Source organism: Numenius arquata, chromosome 8 (genome assembly GCF_964106895.1).
Source record: "Numenius arquata chromosome 8, bNumArq3.hap1.1, whole genome shotgun sequence".
NCBI classification, from domain to species: domain Eukaryota; kingdom Metazoa; phylum Chordata; class Aves; order Charadriiformes; family Scolopacidae; genus Numenius; species Numenius arquata.
The window spans coordinates 24,738,039-24,755,307 of NC_133583.1; the positions used below are offsets into that span (position 1 = coordinate 24,738,039).

Sequence of the window (17,269 nt, forward strand, 5' to 3'; positions counted from 1 at the left end):
TGCATTTAGCACAGCCGAAGGGGCCCGGCACCCCACAAACTCTTCTGCCTTCGGTGGCATCTTGAGTTTTGCCTCTGTGACTGAGGAGCCTGGGGACAACTCTGAGTCTTAACACCTGAAAAACCATCCTTTTTTTCTGTGCAGTCTCAGCCATAATAGGATTTCTCAGGATGGAGTTCTGCATCTCATAAATGCCTTTGCCACATCTAGAAATACCACTGAAGTTCAAGTCAGGTACATGTTTCTCCCTACTAATTCCTGACTCTCCCCTGCACGTTTTCCTCTTAATTATCCTAAAGTTTGTGATACTCAGCTAATAATGATGGCCACATTTTCAACTACCTTTATGTATAAGTGCATGCAAAGCTTTTGTTTATGTCTTGCTACTGGGTAGGAAGCTGCCAAGGAGGAAGCTTACAGAGCAGTTGTTCCACAGGGCCAAGTAATTTTTGTGTATAAAGACACAGGTATTCAGCTGTACTAACTGTTTTCATATATGCATCTGGAAAAAAAAACCCTTCAGTGCAGGAGTCAGCGTTTGGTCTCTAAAAATGTGGTCCCGAATTCACTTCAGTATGTTGAGATTTCAGAGTGAGTCTGTTGAAAGCCATTTCCAATGTTCTTTACTTGGATTTGTGACTTTAGAGAACAGGGGCAGGTCAGGATTGCTTCTCCAGCCACCAGTGCTGCCTTACGCAGATTTAGCGTTAGCAAAAACTTACTGAAGCATTTCCCTGGGCTGGTTTATTGTAGGGAGAAGTGAGCTGGGCCAGGTACCTCTGTCCCTGCTGTGCTCTGTTGCGTTGTGCAGTTTGATGTATTGTTAAATTCTGACCGCTGGGAAAAATAGTCATTTTCCCATCAAATCTTACACTCGCTTGTCTTCTCTGTGCAGTTTGTGCTCCAAAGCAACTTTGATAATCAAGTTGACAAGCAGAGGCGACCCAAGAAAGATTTTGAGGTAATGGTACAAATATTTTTTGTGATTTCTTTGACAAAGGTGGCATCCTTTTTTAGGGACAAGGCAGACAAAACCTCTTATTCCCCCTAGTTTTTGGCCCAGTGATATTTTGCAGTAGTAGATGATAAGTTTCCTTTGATTCACTTTCTGAGAAGATTTTTCTCACAGGGAATCCCACATCCCTTTCTCTCACTGTTTCCCCACTGACCATTCCTCACCTAGGAACCTCTAGGTGTCCCTGCAGTCCCTATCACAAAAAGCAGCACCATTAGCATACACATATGCTGTATCAGAACATCTCAACAGGTGCTTTTGAAGTGTACCACAATCTTTTTTGGAAGCCCTGGAAGACATTTAAGGTTTTGGTGCCATCCTTCTTTCTCTGTGGGGAAAGGTTGTGGGATGCCTGAGATTTCTGCATCAGAAAGCCTGAACTTTTGTAAGGCACTAAAACTATTCTCTTTTGCATCCTTTCAGACTTGCAGAGTGCAACTTTCAGCCAGAGCAGTTGGAAAAGTTGTGCTTGCTCCTGGAAAAGTGCACTGGTCTGACAGAGTACATGTGAGTTACTGCCTGCTTGGACCCATTTGGCTGGGCTCGTTTGTAAGCTGTTCATTACAATGACCTTTGATTCCAGATCTTCAAATAATAACATGACACTCCAAGCTGCAGAGAGACTTTTGCATTCACTGAGGAAAAATCTGGGTCCTCTGAAAATCAGGTATTGTGTCACTGTGCTGTTCTAGATACTGATCTGAGGGTGGTCTGGTCATCTAAGATCTCCTTTCATCAAAAACAAAAGTGAATTGTGCTTCTTCCAAAGATAGGTTGCATTGGCTTAAGAAATTCCCATGGGTGGCTAAGTTATTGGTATTTCAGCTTTATCTCCTTGGTTTCTACTAAGCATCATGTAAAGCTGTGTCTCTAGACCTCTACCTGCCTTACAAAGAACGTTGGTAATTCTGGTCAACGCATTCCTACCATGTCCTTGCTAGAGCATCCTGCAGTTCACCTCCATAATGAATTCTTCACTTTGTGACATGGGACCAGGCTCCCTCTCACTGCTGTCAGTGGTGGGCAGGCAGGAGGGAAGTTGATGTTTGTGTTCCCCTCAGCAGGGGAGCCGGGCCGCTTCTCTGTTTGTTCCCAGTTTGCCCCCAGTTTCCTACATAGACATTGCTCTGATGAGCAAAGCAGCCTTTCTGTGTGTATTGGAGTGCTGAGCACTCAGCTGCCAGATGCAGAGATGCCTCCATGCCTGTGGATAAAGCAGAGCTGCTTATATTCTGCTTTGCAGCATAGAAGAGCCATGGGTGTGTAAAGAAAGTGTCACAAACCTCCTCGAGCTGGCTGTCCAGGCCTGTGGAAACATTACTGAGATCATGTAAGTAGCACCTCCAGTTCTAGTATCTCTTAGATATTTTCTTTTAGCCTGATGTTTTTAAGGAAATGGGATTGAAGCCAGCACTTCAACTTGCTCTTCTGTTCTTTATTCTCTGTCTCCAGTGCATTTGTCCATTAACCAACTTGAAACAAGTTTGCTCCAAATGTCTGGTGGGTAGAAAGGCTTGTAGAAAGGCTTATAGAAAGTTTGTGGTTGCACACCTTAGTAGGCGTAGTGGAAAGGAAACCATGTTCCTGGTCTCCCTTGGGAGAAAGATTGCCCAGATTAGGTTGGCTTTGGAACTAGTTTAACCCTCTTCGGAGATGGGTTGTTAGCATTCATGCACCAACATAGTGCTGTGCCATCCAGTCCTCCTGATTTTTCTTCTGGAAAATAGCATTTGCTCTCCCTCAAGAGTTCACAAGCTCATGATGTTCTCTAATCTCTACCTTTCCAGGATATTTAAAGATAAACCCCTCTTCCAATTAGGCCTAAGTTTCCCACACTGCCTGGAGAAGGTGGAATCGGTCACCTGCAGGTGAGAAAGAAGCTATTTGTCATTATTTTCTGCTTGTTCTGAAACTCACCATGGGATGAAAAATACCTTCAGCGTGTCTGAGGCTCTGGTCTCCACGGGTTTGGTGTGCCACACGTGTAGAAGGAACGTGCATGTGTCTTTCAGGCCCCCCCTCCTTCAGGCCCATACTGGACCTGCACAAGGTAAAAAATTCTACCTACTGTCCCTGCAGGACCAGGAGCACTCAGGAGACAAGCACTTTGAAGACTCTTTTAAGACATGCTGGCTTTTGCATGAATGTGTAGAGAGGGAACAGCATTGGTGTCTTTTCCCCTTTGTGTAGCTGAAGAAGGAGGCAGCTGTCGTCTTGTGCAGCTGGGGAAGGGCTGTATTTCTCTGTACTGGACTGTGGTGTAGATGGGACGTAGCAGGAGAGCTCAGGGAGGGCACTTGCAAAGCTCTCATTTGTTCCCAGGCCTGGCCCTCAGGGACACCAGATGCTGCAGTGGGTGTCTGCTGATCACCACTGACAGTTCCACTGTGTGTTTGTATCCTGCAGATTGAATCTGTACAAGCCAGAAATCAAGCAAGCTTGCTTCTACCAAAGGGTTCAAGAAAAATGTGCTCAGCTTCAAGAACTGAGGTGAGTTGCCAGGCATTGTAGAGGATTATTTTTTTTTGGGGGGGGGGAAGGGAGTCGTTTGTCCTTGTGTGTGCAGGAGAGCATGCAGGAGGGCAGGGGAGAGGCCAGTGCAAGGTCCCAGTCCCTAGGCTCTGGGTCCCCCTCTTAGTGTTTGGATTGAGAATATGGAAAGATGCTTCGAGGGCTGGAACCTCTCTGCTGTGAGGACAGGCTGAGAGAGTTGGGGGGGTTCAGCCTGGAGAAGAGAAGGCTCTGGGGAGACCTTAGAGCAGCTTTCCAGTATCTGACGGGCAACAAGAAAGCTGGAGAGGGACTTTTTCCAAGGGCATGTAGAGATAGGACGAGGGGTAATGGCTGCAAACTGGAAGAAGGGAGATTTAGATGAGATATTGGGAAGAAATTCTTTGCCATGAGGGTGGGTGAGAGCCTGGCCCAGGTTGCCCAGAGAAGCTGTGGCTGCCCCATCCCTGGAGGGGTTCAAGGCCAGGTTGGACGGGGCTTTGACAACCTGGTCTGGTGGACGTGTCCCTGCTCGACTAGATGATCTTTAAGATCCTTTCCAACCTAAACTGTTCTGTGAAAACAGAAAACACCCATAGACCCAGTGGCTTTCTGGGGTATCCTTTGAAAACATCTAAATCTCCCCTGTGCCCAGATAACCTGTACTCCGTTATCGTGGCTGGAAACTCCTATAGGACCTTGTCAAGTGTCAGTGTCATGACACTTCTTCAGTGTCCCAGCACTGATGTGCTTTAGTACCAGCTTGGTACAGACCTTTCATCATCAGTGGGCATAGTCCAGATCTGTTGTTCTGTCCTTGCAGATGGTCTCAGGTTGAGCTCCACAATGATGAAGCAGAAATGCTAGTAAGGATTTTGCTACCTCTTCCAGAACTGAAGAAGTTTGGGTATGTCCCCAGATGAGGTCTTTTCCACATCTTTATCATTTGCTTGACCCTGTGCCTCACCCTGATCCTCTCTGAAACACTCTGTCTGGAATATGGCCATGGGCCCTGTAATCTCTCCTGAGCTGTGTCTAGGCTGTGAACTCAACAGCTCTCTGAGGTTCATGCTGAAGGTGGTTATAGGGGCACCATGTGCATGTTTTTAAGTGTTTTCCTCTTCCCCTTTTTTGAAGTGAAAGCAATTTGAGACTGAGACTTTGGCTCTTGTTTACACTGTAGGTAATTTTATACTACCCTACTGTGTAAAAGAGCTTTTCTTTTTGGTATGAATAGCATTCAGTCCTTTTCACAGCCTTCTTTAACTGCTTGTAAGTGAGAGGCAGGCATCTCTGCCCAGTGAAATGCTGGGGATTGGTTTGCCCAGGGAGATACTGTGCTGTTTGGCACATGTACATCATGTGAACATCTCTGAACTACCTACTCCTTGTAGTCCTGTACAGGGGAGGTGTGGAAACCTTTCCAAACTCACTGGTGCCTGATGTTGCTGCTGGCTGGGGTTTGGGATGGGGCAGCTTGCCTGTCTGTGCAGTAAACTCCTCTTTCTCAGCCTGCAGAGACCTGACCTTCTTCTTTGACCCTTGCTGTTTTGCAGGCTGACCTCTAGCAGTATTATGCCAACTGGAATCGATTATTTGATCATGGGCTTGCAGAATTGCCAGGCCATTGAAGAGCTCAAGTGAGTGTGTTGTTACCAGGCTGTCCAGGCCTTTCTAGAAGCTTTAGTTAAACTGCAGCCTCTCTTCTGCTGGTACTGTGGGCAGCTGTGGTTTTCCTGAGGGCTGGAGAACTTCACATAGGAAAGAACAACAATTTCTTTTTATTTGCAGTATACAATGAGTGAGAGAGACAGAGATCAGTAGTCTGTGGCAGGGAATGTCTAGTGAAGAAATAAAGTGTTTTGGTAGCTGTTTTTTGCATGGATCATGTCCCCGCTGGGAGGCAGTTTCCCGTGCAGCAATCCCAGAGACAACATTTCACTCCGGGAGGATGATCTGGGGTCTGCCCACAGGGCTGGCTTTCCCAGGTGCCCACATCCTGCTCTTACGAAGTGCCACTGGACTGTGTGTCGCTGTTGTGAGAGCATTGCCATCTTGTGGTCACAGTGGCACTTTGCTCCATGAGGGGCTGGGTTCTTGCTCCAGAGATTTGGGGTTCTCTTGGTATTTTATTAGGATCCAAACACATCCAGTAGAATTGCACTAGAGAATAAAATTTAAAACTATTCACAGGGTCTAGAATACACTCCTACTTCTCTTCCACCCTTGTTCTGCTCTCCTTTGCTCTGAGCTCACACAGCTGCCTGTGGGTAGTTACTTGTTCCTGTGTTATTTCCTCTTTTAGCCTGGGCCACATGAAGCTTGGCAGCACTGCAGTTCCTAAGCTTGTGCTGCAACTTCGTGAAATGCCATGTCTGAAAAGGCTTGTGTAAGTACGTGACTGCAGCTGCCCTCCAGCCCAGCTTGTGGTATTGAATAACACTGCATTAATGTCCTTTTTCCTGGGGATGTTGTTTCCAGCTTGAACCATAACAGTATTTGTAACGATGGCTGCTGCAGACTCGCAGAGGCCTTGAGGAATATGCACTACATGGAGGAAATCAAGTAAGTTTCTCCTTTCTTACAGTCTCTCCCAGCAGAGAAGCGACCACTAGTGCCAGCATTTGGAGACGGCAAGCACCCAGATGTGCTTTTACATGGTGTTGTAACAAAGGTAGAGAGGTTGCAAAATGCTCTTTTATGAAGTCCTTTGGGCTAGAGAAACTGATTGATGAGGAGAATTTGGTTTAACCCCACTCTGCTGCAGTCACATAGAATATGGATTAAACAGCCTCTGGATTTAAATCTTCTCTGGAATCCCTGGGATCCAGGAGAGGGCCAGAGGCCCCCTTCTCTCCTGGGAGAGCCTTGGATCCAGCACTTACCCGCTCTGAAAAGATCTCAATGTAGAGCTAGCCTTAGGCTTGCTCTGCTTTCCAGCCCCTCTCTGTAGCCAGATTCTGTCCATTCTCCACCATAGTAGTTTGGAAAATAATAACCAGCTGTTTCCTGTCTTGGTATTCTGGCTGAAGTAATTTCCTATCCATTAACAAGATCCAGTGATTTTGATTGCTCTTTGCAATTTTTTTTTTTAAAAGCCTAATTAACAGCTGTTAGTCTTTCATGAGATAGTTGAGACAAGCAGTTCTTTGATTCTGCTGCCAAGGTCAGAGGTGTCATCCAGCAGATGGGAGACATTAAATAAGATCTCATACTTTGCCTGATGCTTAACTTTTTCCTTTACAACACAACACAGCCTTTCTTCTCTTCTTTAAAGTTTAAGCCACAACAAGATTGGAGATCCAGGCCTGATAAGTCTAGCTGCTGTCCTGCTGGAAATGCAAAACCTGAAGAGAATCAAGTGAGTCCCTTTGGTTTTTTGGCAGCGATTTCAGTTCTGGCCACAGTTGGTAGGAAGCCTGTGTAGGAAGCTCTGTGCCACCTTCACTTACCCAGTGTTCCACCTTCCACCGTTTTCAATGTCATTGAAGACCTGATAAAAAATCTACCACACCAGTGGAAAGTGTTTCCTCGCCTGCCCTCCTCGTGCACAGTGGGGTCTGGCAGTGACTTCCTCTGCCAGATACTCTCTGAGAGTGCAGGTTAGGGCCATGTCCTCATGTGGTCACCCCCAGAGACAGCGGTGGCCATTTGCTGGCCTTCGCTAGCTGTTTGAATGGAGAGATCTCCGCCTCAGTTGTGTCCTGGAAAGTAAATCTACAAGCTTTTGGGGAGTTGTACAAATCTCAGATCCACACAGCACCTTTCCTCAGGCTGTGTAGGGTTCCCAGTGTGGTGGCCCCTGGTGTCACTATGCTGCTTTCCCTTACTGGTGGATGTAGAGGTGAAATTGAGAATTTGTCAAAGCGAGGACACGGTCTCTAGACAAGACTCTTAGAGACATGGATTCAAACTGTCCCTGCTCCAAGGGAACAGAAACTTGAGCAACCAGGCTGTTTGTTAGACTCAGCTCTGGGATATGCCTTGGAATTTTTTGAAATTAAAAACCTGGAAATGATTTGAACAAGAAAAGGTAATTCTCAGTTCCGTCTGGGAGAGTGAAAACTGCTCCTTCCCCCCAGTACCTGCAGGGGCAGAAGTGACTCAGACCTTGACAAAACCACATTACAAATCCCTGGGCCATTTTCCAGAGCCTCTGGAGAGCCCCGTGTAGCCTGTTGTTGTAGTGACCCAAGTCTCCTATTGAGCCAGGCAAACAGTGAAATATCTTAAGCTGATATATTCTGGTTCTTCTTCAGTCACTGAGAGTCTTTCATGATTATTTTAGCCTTTCAGGGAACAGTCCTAGTCCTGCTGGAGGGGAAAAGCTGATGGAAGCTCTTGTCTATTGCAAGCGCATCGAGGAGCTTCTGTAAGTGGGTCATTTCCAATGTCCCTTCAGGAAGCTGGGCAAAAATCAAGGCATAGAAACCAAATCTAGTATGGGTCCAGTAAGCCCCAAATCAGTTTTGTCACTGATTCTTATGAGAGTGGGGTAAAAACTCAGAACTATGTGGGATAGGAATTTCACTAAATTTCACTGAATTTTTAGAGTTGGAAGGGACCATAAAGATCATCTAGTCCAACTCCCCTGCCGAAGCAGGATTGCCCAGAGCATGTCAGAGCATGTTACTCAGGACTGCATCCAGGTGGGTCTTGAAAATCTCCAGAGAAGGGGACTCCACAACCTCCCTGGGCAGCCTGTTCCAGGGCTCTGGCACCCTCACCGGAAAGAAGTTTCTTCTCATATTTGAGTGGAACCTCCTATGTTCCAGCTTGTGCCCGTTGCCCCTCGTCCTGTCACTGGCAACCACTGAAAAGAGTCTGGCTCCCTCCTCCTTCAACCCACCCTTCAGATACTTATAAGCATTGATAAGGTCTCCCCTCAGCCTTCTCTTCTCCAGGCTAAAGAGCCCCAGCTCTCTCAGCCTTTCTTCATCAGGGAGATGCTCCAATCCCTCAATCATCTTTGTTGCCCTTCGCTGGACTCTTTCCAGTAGTTCCCTATCCCTCTTGAACTGGGGAGCCCAGAACTGGACGCAGTATTCCAGTTGTGGCCTCACCAGTGCAGAGTAGAGGGGGAGAATGACTTCCCTCGACCTACTGGCCACACTCTTCCCTACGCAGCCCAGGATTCCATTGGCCTTCCTGGCCACAAGAGCACACTGCTTGCTCATTGTCATTTTGCTGTCTACCAGGAATGTCTGAGTCGTTTGGGGATTGGTTGTTCACTGGAATCTCTCAGAGATTCCCAAGAACCATACACACTGCATTAGTGGGGAGGAGCTGAATCTGCGGTTTAATTGCCAGTGTCACAGGCGTATGGGCTGTGCAGTGCCTGTGTTGTGTGAGAAATCAGCATTAATCCATATGGCTGCAAAAATGGAGGGAAGATGACAGAAAGAGGCTTTATTCAGCCAGATGTATTATCAGTCATTCCATTCCAGACCAGTTTATAGAATATACATGCCTCTGCCGTATTAAATAAATAAAATTTAAAAAAGAACAAATGAGAAAAAGTTACACTTAAAATGCTGGAGCTATTCATATAACCTTCAGCTTACAGTGTACTGGACTAAGGGCACATATTAAAAAGTGCAATTTCAGCTTAATTTCAGCTCAGGACAGCTCAGTCAGAAAGGAGATCAGTGTGCTCTTGGGAAGTGCAAATCAGTTTTACTTCCTTGTTTAACACCTGCTGCAGGATTACAAAACCTTGTTGTTCTTTCCTCCCACTCCCCAGTGTCCTTTGAATCATGGACATTAGCTCCTTTCAGCATAGTCCCGTGCACATGTCGGTGAGGAATGGGGGTCACAGATATGTGTGGGTGACACACAGGTGAGGAATGAGGCTCCGTAGGTCACTGCCAGTAACACTCCATTTCTGCTTCTTCCAGACTGTCCAGGAATGCTTTCGGAGACAGGGCAATAGTGAAACTTGCCCTCTGTCTGCCTCACATGACCAACCTCAAGATCCTGCAGTAAGTGTCAGCCTCTGCTCCAGGAAAGCTAGATATCCTGGGAGTATGTGGGATGGTTGAAAAGAAGGCATGAAAGAAGGCATGTCTCAGGATTGAGAAACCCTCCACAATTACTGTGATGTAATTACACAATTACATCAGCTATTCTTGCATCATCTCTTGCAGCGTTAACTTTAGAAATGAACCAGGCATTCTATATACAGTAAAATAACCCTTAAAATTGAGTTTAAGTATGTTGACTTCTAATGCCTCTGGCTGTCCTCTCGTTCTGGTGTAATGTAAGCGTAAATGTGGTCCCTCACTGCTTTGTGGAGGCACCTCTGAGTCATTTATCCCCCTGAACTCAGTGGTAGTATGTTTTTAAACCTTTCATGGAAGTCTTTCCAGGGCTCCAACATATAGGACTTTCTCATTTTATAGTAGCAAAGTAAGAAATGGGTGAGCTAGAAGAGCTCACTGGGCTCATTTAGCTTAGTGATGTGTCTTCCAGCCTGTGTCTAAGATATCATCAGAAGATAACTTAGAAAAGGAATCCCAGTGGTGGGAGTCTTCAGTCATCTGGATAAGTTCTTACCTTCACTAGAAAGGTGTTGGAAAATCTGCAGATACGAAATTTTCCCATCTGCTCTCTGTTCTTAAGGCTGTTCCTCACCTATCTCACACCAATCCCATGAGCACAGAGCTGGAGCAGGCTCCTGGCAGTACTGGGCAGCCTTTGCTTTGGCAAGGCCTGGCTGACTGTGCTCCTTCCTCGAGGAGCAGGAGCAGATCCACTGAACTTGCCTGTTCTTAGGACTAAGTGTCGTTGGCAGCAACAGGAGCCATGTGACTGCTAGCCACACTGCTGGACCCCGTGTTGCCTCCCTGTTTTCCAGACCCCTTCATTAAGAGTATCTACAAGGATGGCAGGTTATTCCCAGGACTAGGAGCTGTTTCAGAAGATGTAGTTATCTTTTTGGCAAGTTAAATATGAGTTTCTGTTACAGTTTTATTCTAAAGTAATTCTTCAATACTTATGTTTCTTTTGTTAGCTTGCAGAACAATAACATTGGGCCAGCAGGAGGGATGGAGCTGGCCAGAGCCCTGGTGGCGTGTGGGCTGCTGGAAGAGATAAGGTAGGCCATAGCAGGTGCACATGGGATAGTGCCAAACCTGTGGATTGCTGTCATTCTGGGTGGGAATCATTTCAGCTCACAGGCCTGAGCCTGTCACATAGGCTCTTTCTGTGCTCAGGGGGACTCTGCAATCCCTCCACCTGTTCTAGACACTTCTTGCAGGATGAGAAGAGACACTCTCTGGAGGTCACTGCTGCCTGCAGGGCAGTGCAGATCACTTGAGATGTTAAACCTTGTCTGCCCACGCTGTTTGCCAGGATTTGTGTAGCCACACACTGTCGAGCTACTGTATGCTTGGGAAGTGATAGAATTTCTAAATATGGAACTGAAAAAATGGAGGTGATGTGAATTAATTCTTCCTTCTGCATCCTTGATGCCACCATTCTTTGTTGTGTGATTATTCTTAACTAACAAGTTGAAATAGGGTGATGGTAATTTAGTTGTGGGATGTGTTAGAGCAGGGAAGGTATACCCATGGCTTGTGTTTGCTGGTAGAAGAGAACAGAGCAGCTCACCCTGGTAAAGGCTGGAAAGCAGTTACTGCTGCCCTTGAGTCTTTGAGAGCTGTGTCTCCTGCCCACTCTCCCGTACTGTCATTTCCTCTTAAGTCACAACAGCCATTAACTCCGTTATAACTTCTCATTTCCAGTTTGAGATGCAGTACGTGATGTGCTGCAGGTCTGTCCATCTTAGCCACTGGTATAACTCCACCTTACTCTCTGGGCGCGGTTCAGTGCACAATGGACTTAGGTTGTGAGTTAGAGCAGGGCTGTCATTCCCATTTTACCAAGCAGGGAATTGGCCCTGAGTTGCCATGTGCGGATCTGGCTTGTCCTCACTTACTCTGGGCACTAGTTATTGACTTGCTAATTCACCTAGTTACATTTTGATGGTGGCTTTTCTCTGACTGTACCTGCTTTTTCTGCGGCCACTCAAAGCTTCTCCATTATTCTTCCAGTTTATCAGAAAATGACCTTGGGGAAGGAAGTATCCATGCCCTGTCCGAGGCGCTGCCGTGCTTTGAACGCCTCCGGAAGGTTGAGTGAGTACAAGGCACTGAGGGCTGCCCGGGCCGCACGTGGCTGCTTCGGTTGTAGCGTTGCTGGGGCAGGAGTGCAGTGGACAGTGCTGGTTTGCCGTATTCCCAACCCGTTCTGACACCACATGTACCCCTTTTTTTTCTCTCCCTGCTGTTTCAGCTTGAAACTCTGTGGAATCACTGATGATGCTTCAAAATCACTTTCTCACGGCTTCCGACAATGCCCTTCCATAGAGGAGATAATGTGAGTGTGGGAGTGGATGGGGAGACCCTTCAACACACAGGTCACTCGATTTAATGTCTGCTCTTACTTTCAGATGCTGCACAGTTCTGATGTTGCTAAATACTGATACCTACCACTAAGTACTTCTTAGTGATAAATTTACTAGTAATTTACTAATTGACTGAATTCACTGCTAGAAATTTCCTGGTACAGCTAGCGGTTTACTGGAAGCTGAAAGTGAAGAGTTTAATGGATTATGGAGGAAACACTAGTTTTCAAACTCTGGCCATTATTCTTGGTCTTTTAGCATGTGTTTTGAGAGACAGGACAAATTCCTTACCTTGTTTTCCATGGTCCAAGTCTTGCCTCCCTTTTTTTATAAGATGGCCACAGTTGACTCACAGAGCAGAGCAGGAGCTTCTCTGTGCAATGTAGAGGCTGAATTGAGAGCTCAAAGCAAAGGGAACAGGGAACAGGGATGAACAGGGAACGTCACCAGCCGCAGTCTTACTCTCCACACTGAAATAAATGGGGTTGCTCTTAGGTGTGGATATTCAACTTGTTTTCAATGAACAGCATAGGTGGGGTAACTACATTCTCTGCGTGGAGATCACAGATATCTTCGGACTAAAGGCATTAGGTCAAAACGAGGATTTTATTGTTTGGTGGAGAATGGACTGAGAGCACCCCTGAAGAGGAGGATTTGGGGGTGTTGGAGGAAGAGAAACTCAATATAAGCTGGCAAACGTGTGCTGGCAACCTGGAAAGCCAGTCGCATCCTGGGCTGCATCAAAAGAAGTGTGGCCAGCAGGGCAAGGGGGAGGGATTCTACCCCTCTGCTCTGCTCTGCTCTGGTGAGACCCCACTTGGAGCACTGCGTCCAGCTCTGGAGTCCTCAGCACAGGAAGAACATGGACCTGTTGGAGCAGCTCCAGCAGAGGGCCACGAAGATGATCAGAGGGCTGAAGCCCCTCTCCTGTGAGGACAGGCTGAGGGAGCTGGGGTTGTTCAGCCTGGAGAAGAGAAGGCTCCGGGGAGACCTTATAGCAGCCTTCCAGTACCTAAAGGGGGGGGCCTACAGGAGAGATGGGGAGGGACTCTTTATGAGGGAGTGGAGTGATAGGATGAGGGGTAATGGTTTTAAACTGAAAGAGAGGAGATTTAGATTAGATATTAGGAAGAAATTCTTTGCTGTGAGGGTGATGAGAGCCTGGCCCAGGTTGCCCAGAGAAGCTGTGGCTGCCCCATCCCTGGAGGGGTTCAAGGCCAGGTTGGAGGGGGCTTGGAGCAACCTGGTCTGGTGGGAGGTGTCCCTGCCCAGGGCAGGGGGTGGGACTGGGTGGGCTCTAACGTCCCTCCCAACCTGAACCATTTTATGAGTATTGCCAGACCCAGGAGAGGTGACTTCTGATGCTACCACTTACATACCACTCCAGTGGCTTAATGGGATGAGTAAAGCGATAGTCAGTGCATAGGTGTGTCACTTGCAGCACAACACTAAGACTAGTTAACCATGTGGTTAGTTTCTACTCCTGTGTTATTAACAGGTTGGCAGATTCTCCTTTAACAGTAGTGTTGGGAGGGATCTTGTCTTGTCAATGGAGGCACATGTGAGTTCTGTCAGTGGGCAATCTGAGTGTCATGGAGAACAATATGCTGATACCCATGAAATCGCAGAACAGGCCATGAACTTGTTTGGTGGAAGGCCCCAATTCTCAAGCTGGATCCTGTCTTGCCTTTCTTTTTTTGGCTTCCGGACACAATACAGAAATTCCGGAGTTCCCCAGACTTGGACAGAAGAACGGCTCTGTGGGGTGGCCCCAGGATCATTCAGCCAAGTGTTGTAGTGAAGCACTGATGGTGCTGTGCTAGTTTCCTGTTCTCCAGGTGAGAGGGAAATGGCCAGGCTGTTCAGCCAGTAGCAGAGAAAGGATCTGAAGAGTTTTCTCACTTGCTAATGCATCAGACAGTGAAAAACCCAGCCTTTCAAGAGCCCTGCAAGCTGTCCTTTGAAAGAGCTCAGAGCCAAAAGGCAACTTTAGGTGCAGGTCTGAGAGGCGCCTTAGCTGCTGCAGTAGTTTAATGCCATCAGCAGAAGGAGGAGTTGCCCTGGGGTAAAGCGGTGTGCTCAGCGGTCATTTCCATTTTCGCATTTCATTCCCTGGCCCTGCAGGACTCTGGAGATAACCACAGTCCTCAGGCTCTGCGGTGACACTCCCTGGTGTCTTACCATACATGGAAATACATGGTGAAACTGAGGAAATTCCTCAAAATTATGCTTGTAAAGCAGGGGAATGTTTACCTGCCATTGTAAGAGGGCAAAAAGATCTTGTAAACAGTCTAATCTGTGAGGACGTTTTATCACAGCACTGCTGTTGTGCTCCTTGTGTTTATCGACTGACTCACGGTTGGGGTTTCTTGTCTGTCTTAGACTGTCTTGGAACACCCTCGGTGATAGAGGAGCCCAGGAGTTGGCCGGTGCTCTCCCAGGGATGGAAAAGCTGAAGATGTTAGAGTGAGTACAACCTTGAGAGCAATGCCAGGGAGACTTGTTTTTCTGTCAGAGCCCTCAGCCACAGCACTTCCAGAAGGGGACGGATGTTAGAAACACCAACAGGCTTTTGCAGTTCAAATTCTTACTTGGCATTCTTGCAGCGTGCACCGAGGGCCAGCCTTGCTACAGAGAGGCATTTGCCATTTAAGGTGTTTGCAGCGTAGCTATCTAAGCAGAAGCTAGTCTGTGAAGGCCTTCTGTTTGAGTCAGGGAAGACAAACTAGTATTTCATACCGCCTAATGACCTCAGGTGAGCTGCTTCCTGAAAGCTTTTACTTCTCTTCAGTGTCTGGGATGGGCTAGATGGGTATCGAGCTCAGAACGCCTTCGTTGGTGAAATCCTGCAGCAAGGCAAGCAATCCGTCCCCAGGATGCAGTGGCCAAATTGTGGGTGTTGGGCCAGAGAGGCTCACAGGAAGCTCAGATGCAGCTCCTGGAACTGCAGTGCAGCCAGCGGCTGGGCTTCGTGTCACTAGCTTGTGTGCTAGCCCGGTGACATCACAGCCCAGCCCTATAAATGGGAGAGAATGTCATCTTCTGCTCAAGAACTGTTCATGAAGCTTTCCTCCCCTTGGCCCTTTGGATTCCATAGGATATGTCTTCCGTCTCTCAGCTGTATGAAAATATCAGTCTGTGGGCCACAGGGTGAGGAACTGAGCTTTGTTTGTCTTGGGCAGAGAAACTACATGGTAGAGCCTGGCTGTTTTACAGGTAGAAGCAAAAAGGTTGTGTCGGAGGTAGGAGGACTTGTTACTAGCATTTTCTGGCACCAAGCTCCAAGTGGGATCTGTGAGAGTGCTCCAAGCACAAGAGATCTGCTTCCCAGTCCTGCTGCTAGAAGGAGGTCACAGGGAGCAGTGCACACACACTTCTTGCATAATTAGGCCCACGGTCATAAAGATGAGGCTGATGTAAGTTGTATGACATTGCTGTGCTTGTGCAAAATGTAGCTCTGCTGGGACAGGAGGAAGAGCCAGTGATTATTCAGCTGTTTTCCACTCTTGATTTGGTTTTGGATTTTAAAACTCTTTTTTGTTTCTAAAACAGCCTGGAGAAAAATCGCATTGGCGTCTGTGGGGCCACAAAGCTAGTGGAAGAACTTGCCAAGTGCCCGGAGATTCAATGCATAAGGTGAGCAGGTATCAAGGAGCAATGGGGGCTGCTCAGCACCGAGAATTCAGGGTGACCAGTCTTGGGACAGATGTGACCCATGTGGGCCTGCTGCCCCAGGTTTGCTGGCATGGAGTAGGATATTGTAGGGGACACGGATGCAAGCCAGATAAGCTGAGGATTTTCTAGGCCAGCTCCACCCCTTCAGAAAGTCCTGGGAAAAAGGGACTGTAAAACCTTGCTGGCTTTAAATGAGGTAAAATGAAGACCTGCTTGTGTAACGTCCCCATCAGGAAGTTCGTTGCATTTTTTCCTGTAAATTTTCTTTCTCCCGTTATATCTGGTTTCATTTCTGAGATACATTCCTGCCCTATCCCACTCTGTCCTGGGATCCATATCTTGCAGATACTTGGACACCTGTTTTTTCCCACTCTTTGTCACTGCTTCTCCAAACCCTGTGTATCAAACTCCACTGGAAACCTCTTGTAGGAGAGACCCGCTCATCCTTCACCCATTTGAAAAGTCACTCTTCTGAGAGCACCTCTGATAACTTTCTGGTAACACAGGTCCCACAGCCAAGTGTCTGCTCCTACCTGAGCTGTGTCTGGCCCAAAACAGGCTCTGCCTTCCCCAGTAGTGAGACCAGCCCGAGAGCAACCACCAAGGAATGTTTCTGGTCCTGGCTGGAGCTTGGGACCCCTAGGTGCTTGTTCAGGTTGGTGGCACAGCACAGCATGCACTCCGTTGGACTCCTCAGGCCGCTCTGCTCTGCATGGTAGAAGCAGCCTAGTATGGGCAGTTTTGGGACAGACTCCACCAAATGAGGCAGATGAAGAAGGGTGGCTCACGTAAACCAGGTTGCTTGTGTGTAACTCAGTTCTTCCTCCCCTGTCTGAGCTCCTAGTGGCCTGGGGACTTTTTGAAATTTTAATCTCTCTCCCAAGCTAGATTAAGTGAGTCCATCTGAGCAGGCAGGTTGCTGCTGTGTTGCTGAAATATGGCAGTACCTCACGCCTGTCTCGCGTCAACAAAAACCCAAAGCTGCTTCTCCCACCGCCTTTGGCCACCTCTTGCTCGCCCTACTGAGTCCTACAGTAACATATTTGCTGTCGTTGTAGGCTGTGGGACAATCCAGTGCCCAAGGGCCTCGCTGAGAATTTGACAAGCCAAGACCCAAGACTGTGTTTCTACTAGCAAGGAAGAGCCCTTGCCTGACTAGGGATTGCTCTCCGTCTCCCACCGCCCTCAAAAATTGCACTGAAGAATCCAGGACATCAAAGTTCCTACAACTAAAAACTGTAACTATTAAGTCTTCCTTCATTGCACTGAACCAAGCGTGAACACTTAGTGGTGGTTTGGTTTTTGCGAGCTTTTATTGTACAGAAATGCAAAAGACTATAAAGAATTGCTCCTGCGAAGGCAGTGTTCTTGGTGTAAAAACATCAAAACTCTTCAAGAGGATGAGGTGTATCTGCTTGTGCATTCAGAAAGCCAGCGAAGTATTTAATTATCTTTAATCAAGATTACAACACCTACAGTGTGTTCCAATAAAAGAATGCACACCCTCCAGGAGAGGATGTAAAATTATTTACAAAATTGTAAATTATTGACCCTGCTACAAACGCAGGCTGTTTGAAAATTGTGTATAACTGTGTGAAATACCTCTCTGATTTTTAGGCAAAAAAAAAGTTAGTATGTGTTTTATTTTGCTTCATATCAGGCTCCTTTTCATACAGAATTGC

The 17,269-nt window shown here is 47.2% G+C and overlaps 1 protein-coding gene across 1 annotated transcript in view; it reads left to right on the top strand.

Moving 5' to 3' along the window:
- NLRC5 (NLR family CARD domain containing 5) overlaps positions 1-16,721 on the top strand; it is a 50,799-nt gene extending 34,078 nt beyond the window's left edge. The window contains exons 28-47 of the mRNA XM_074151736.1: positions 145-234; positions 896-961; positions 1,439-1,522; positions 1,599-1,682; positions 2,259-2,345; positions 2,803-2,883; positions 3,422-3,505; positions 4,329-4,412; positions 5,062-5,145; positions 5,811-5,894; positions 5,987-6,070; positions 6,783-6,866; positions 7,794-7,877; positions 9,403-9,486; positions 10,518-10,601; positions 11,560-11,643; positions 11,801-11,884; positions 14,295-14,378; positions 15,465-15,548; positions 16,646-16,721. Coding sequence (XP_074007837.1) covers positions 145-234; positions 896-961; positions 1,439-1,522; positions 1,599-1,682; positions 2,259-2,345; positions 2,803-2,883; positions 3,422-3,505; positions 4,329-4,412; positions 5,062-5,145; positions 5,811-5,894; positions 5,987-6,070; positions 6,783-6,866; positions 7,794-7,877; positions 9,403-9,486; positions 10,518-10,601; positions 11,560-11,643; positions 11,801-11,884; positions 14,295-14,378; positions 15,465-15,548; positions 16,646-16,721 — 1,660 coding nt within the window. The remainder of the gene's footprint in view (positions 1-144; positions 235-895; positions 962-1,438; positions 1,523-1,598; positions 1,683-2,258; positions 2,346-2,802; positions 2,884-3,421; positions 3,506-4,328; positions 4,413-5,061; positions 5,146-5,810; positions 5,895-5,986; positions 6,071-6,782; positions 6,867-7,793; positions 7,878-9,402; positions 9,487-10,517; positions 10,602-11,559; positions 11,644-11,800; positions 11,885-14,294; positions 14,379-15,464; positions 15,549-16,645) is intronic.
- Positions 16,722-17,269: the final 548 nt, after the last annotated feature.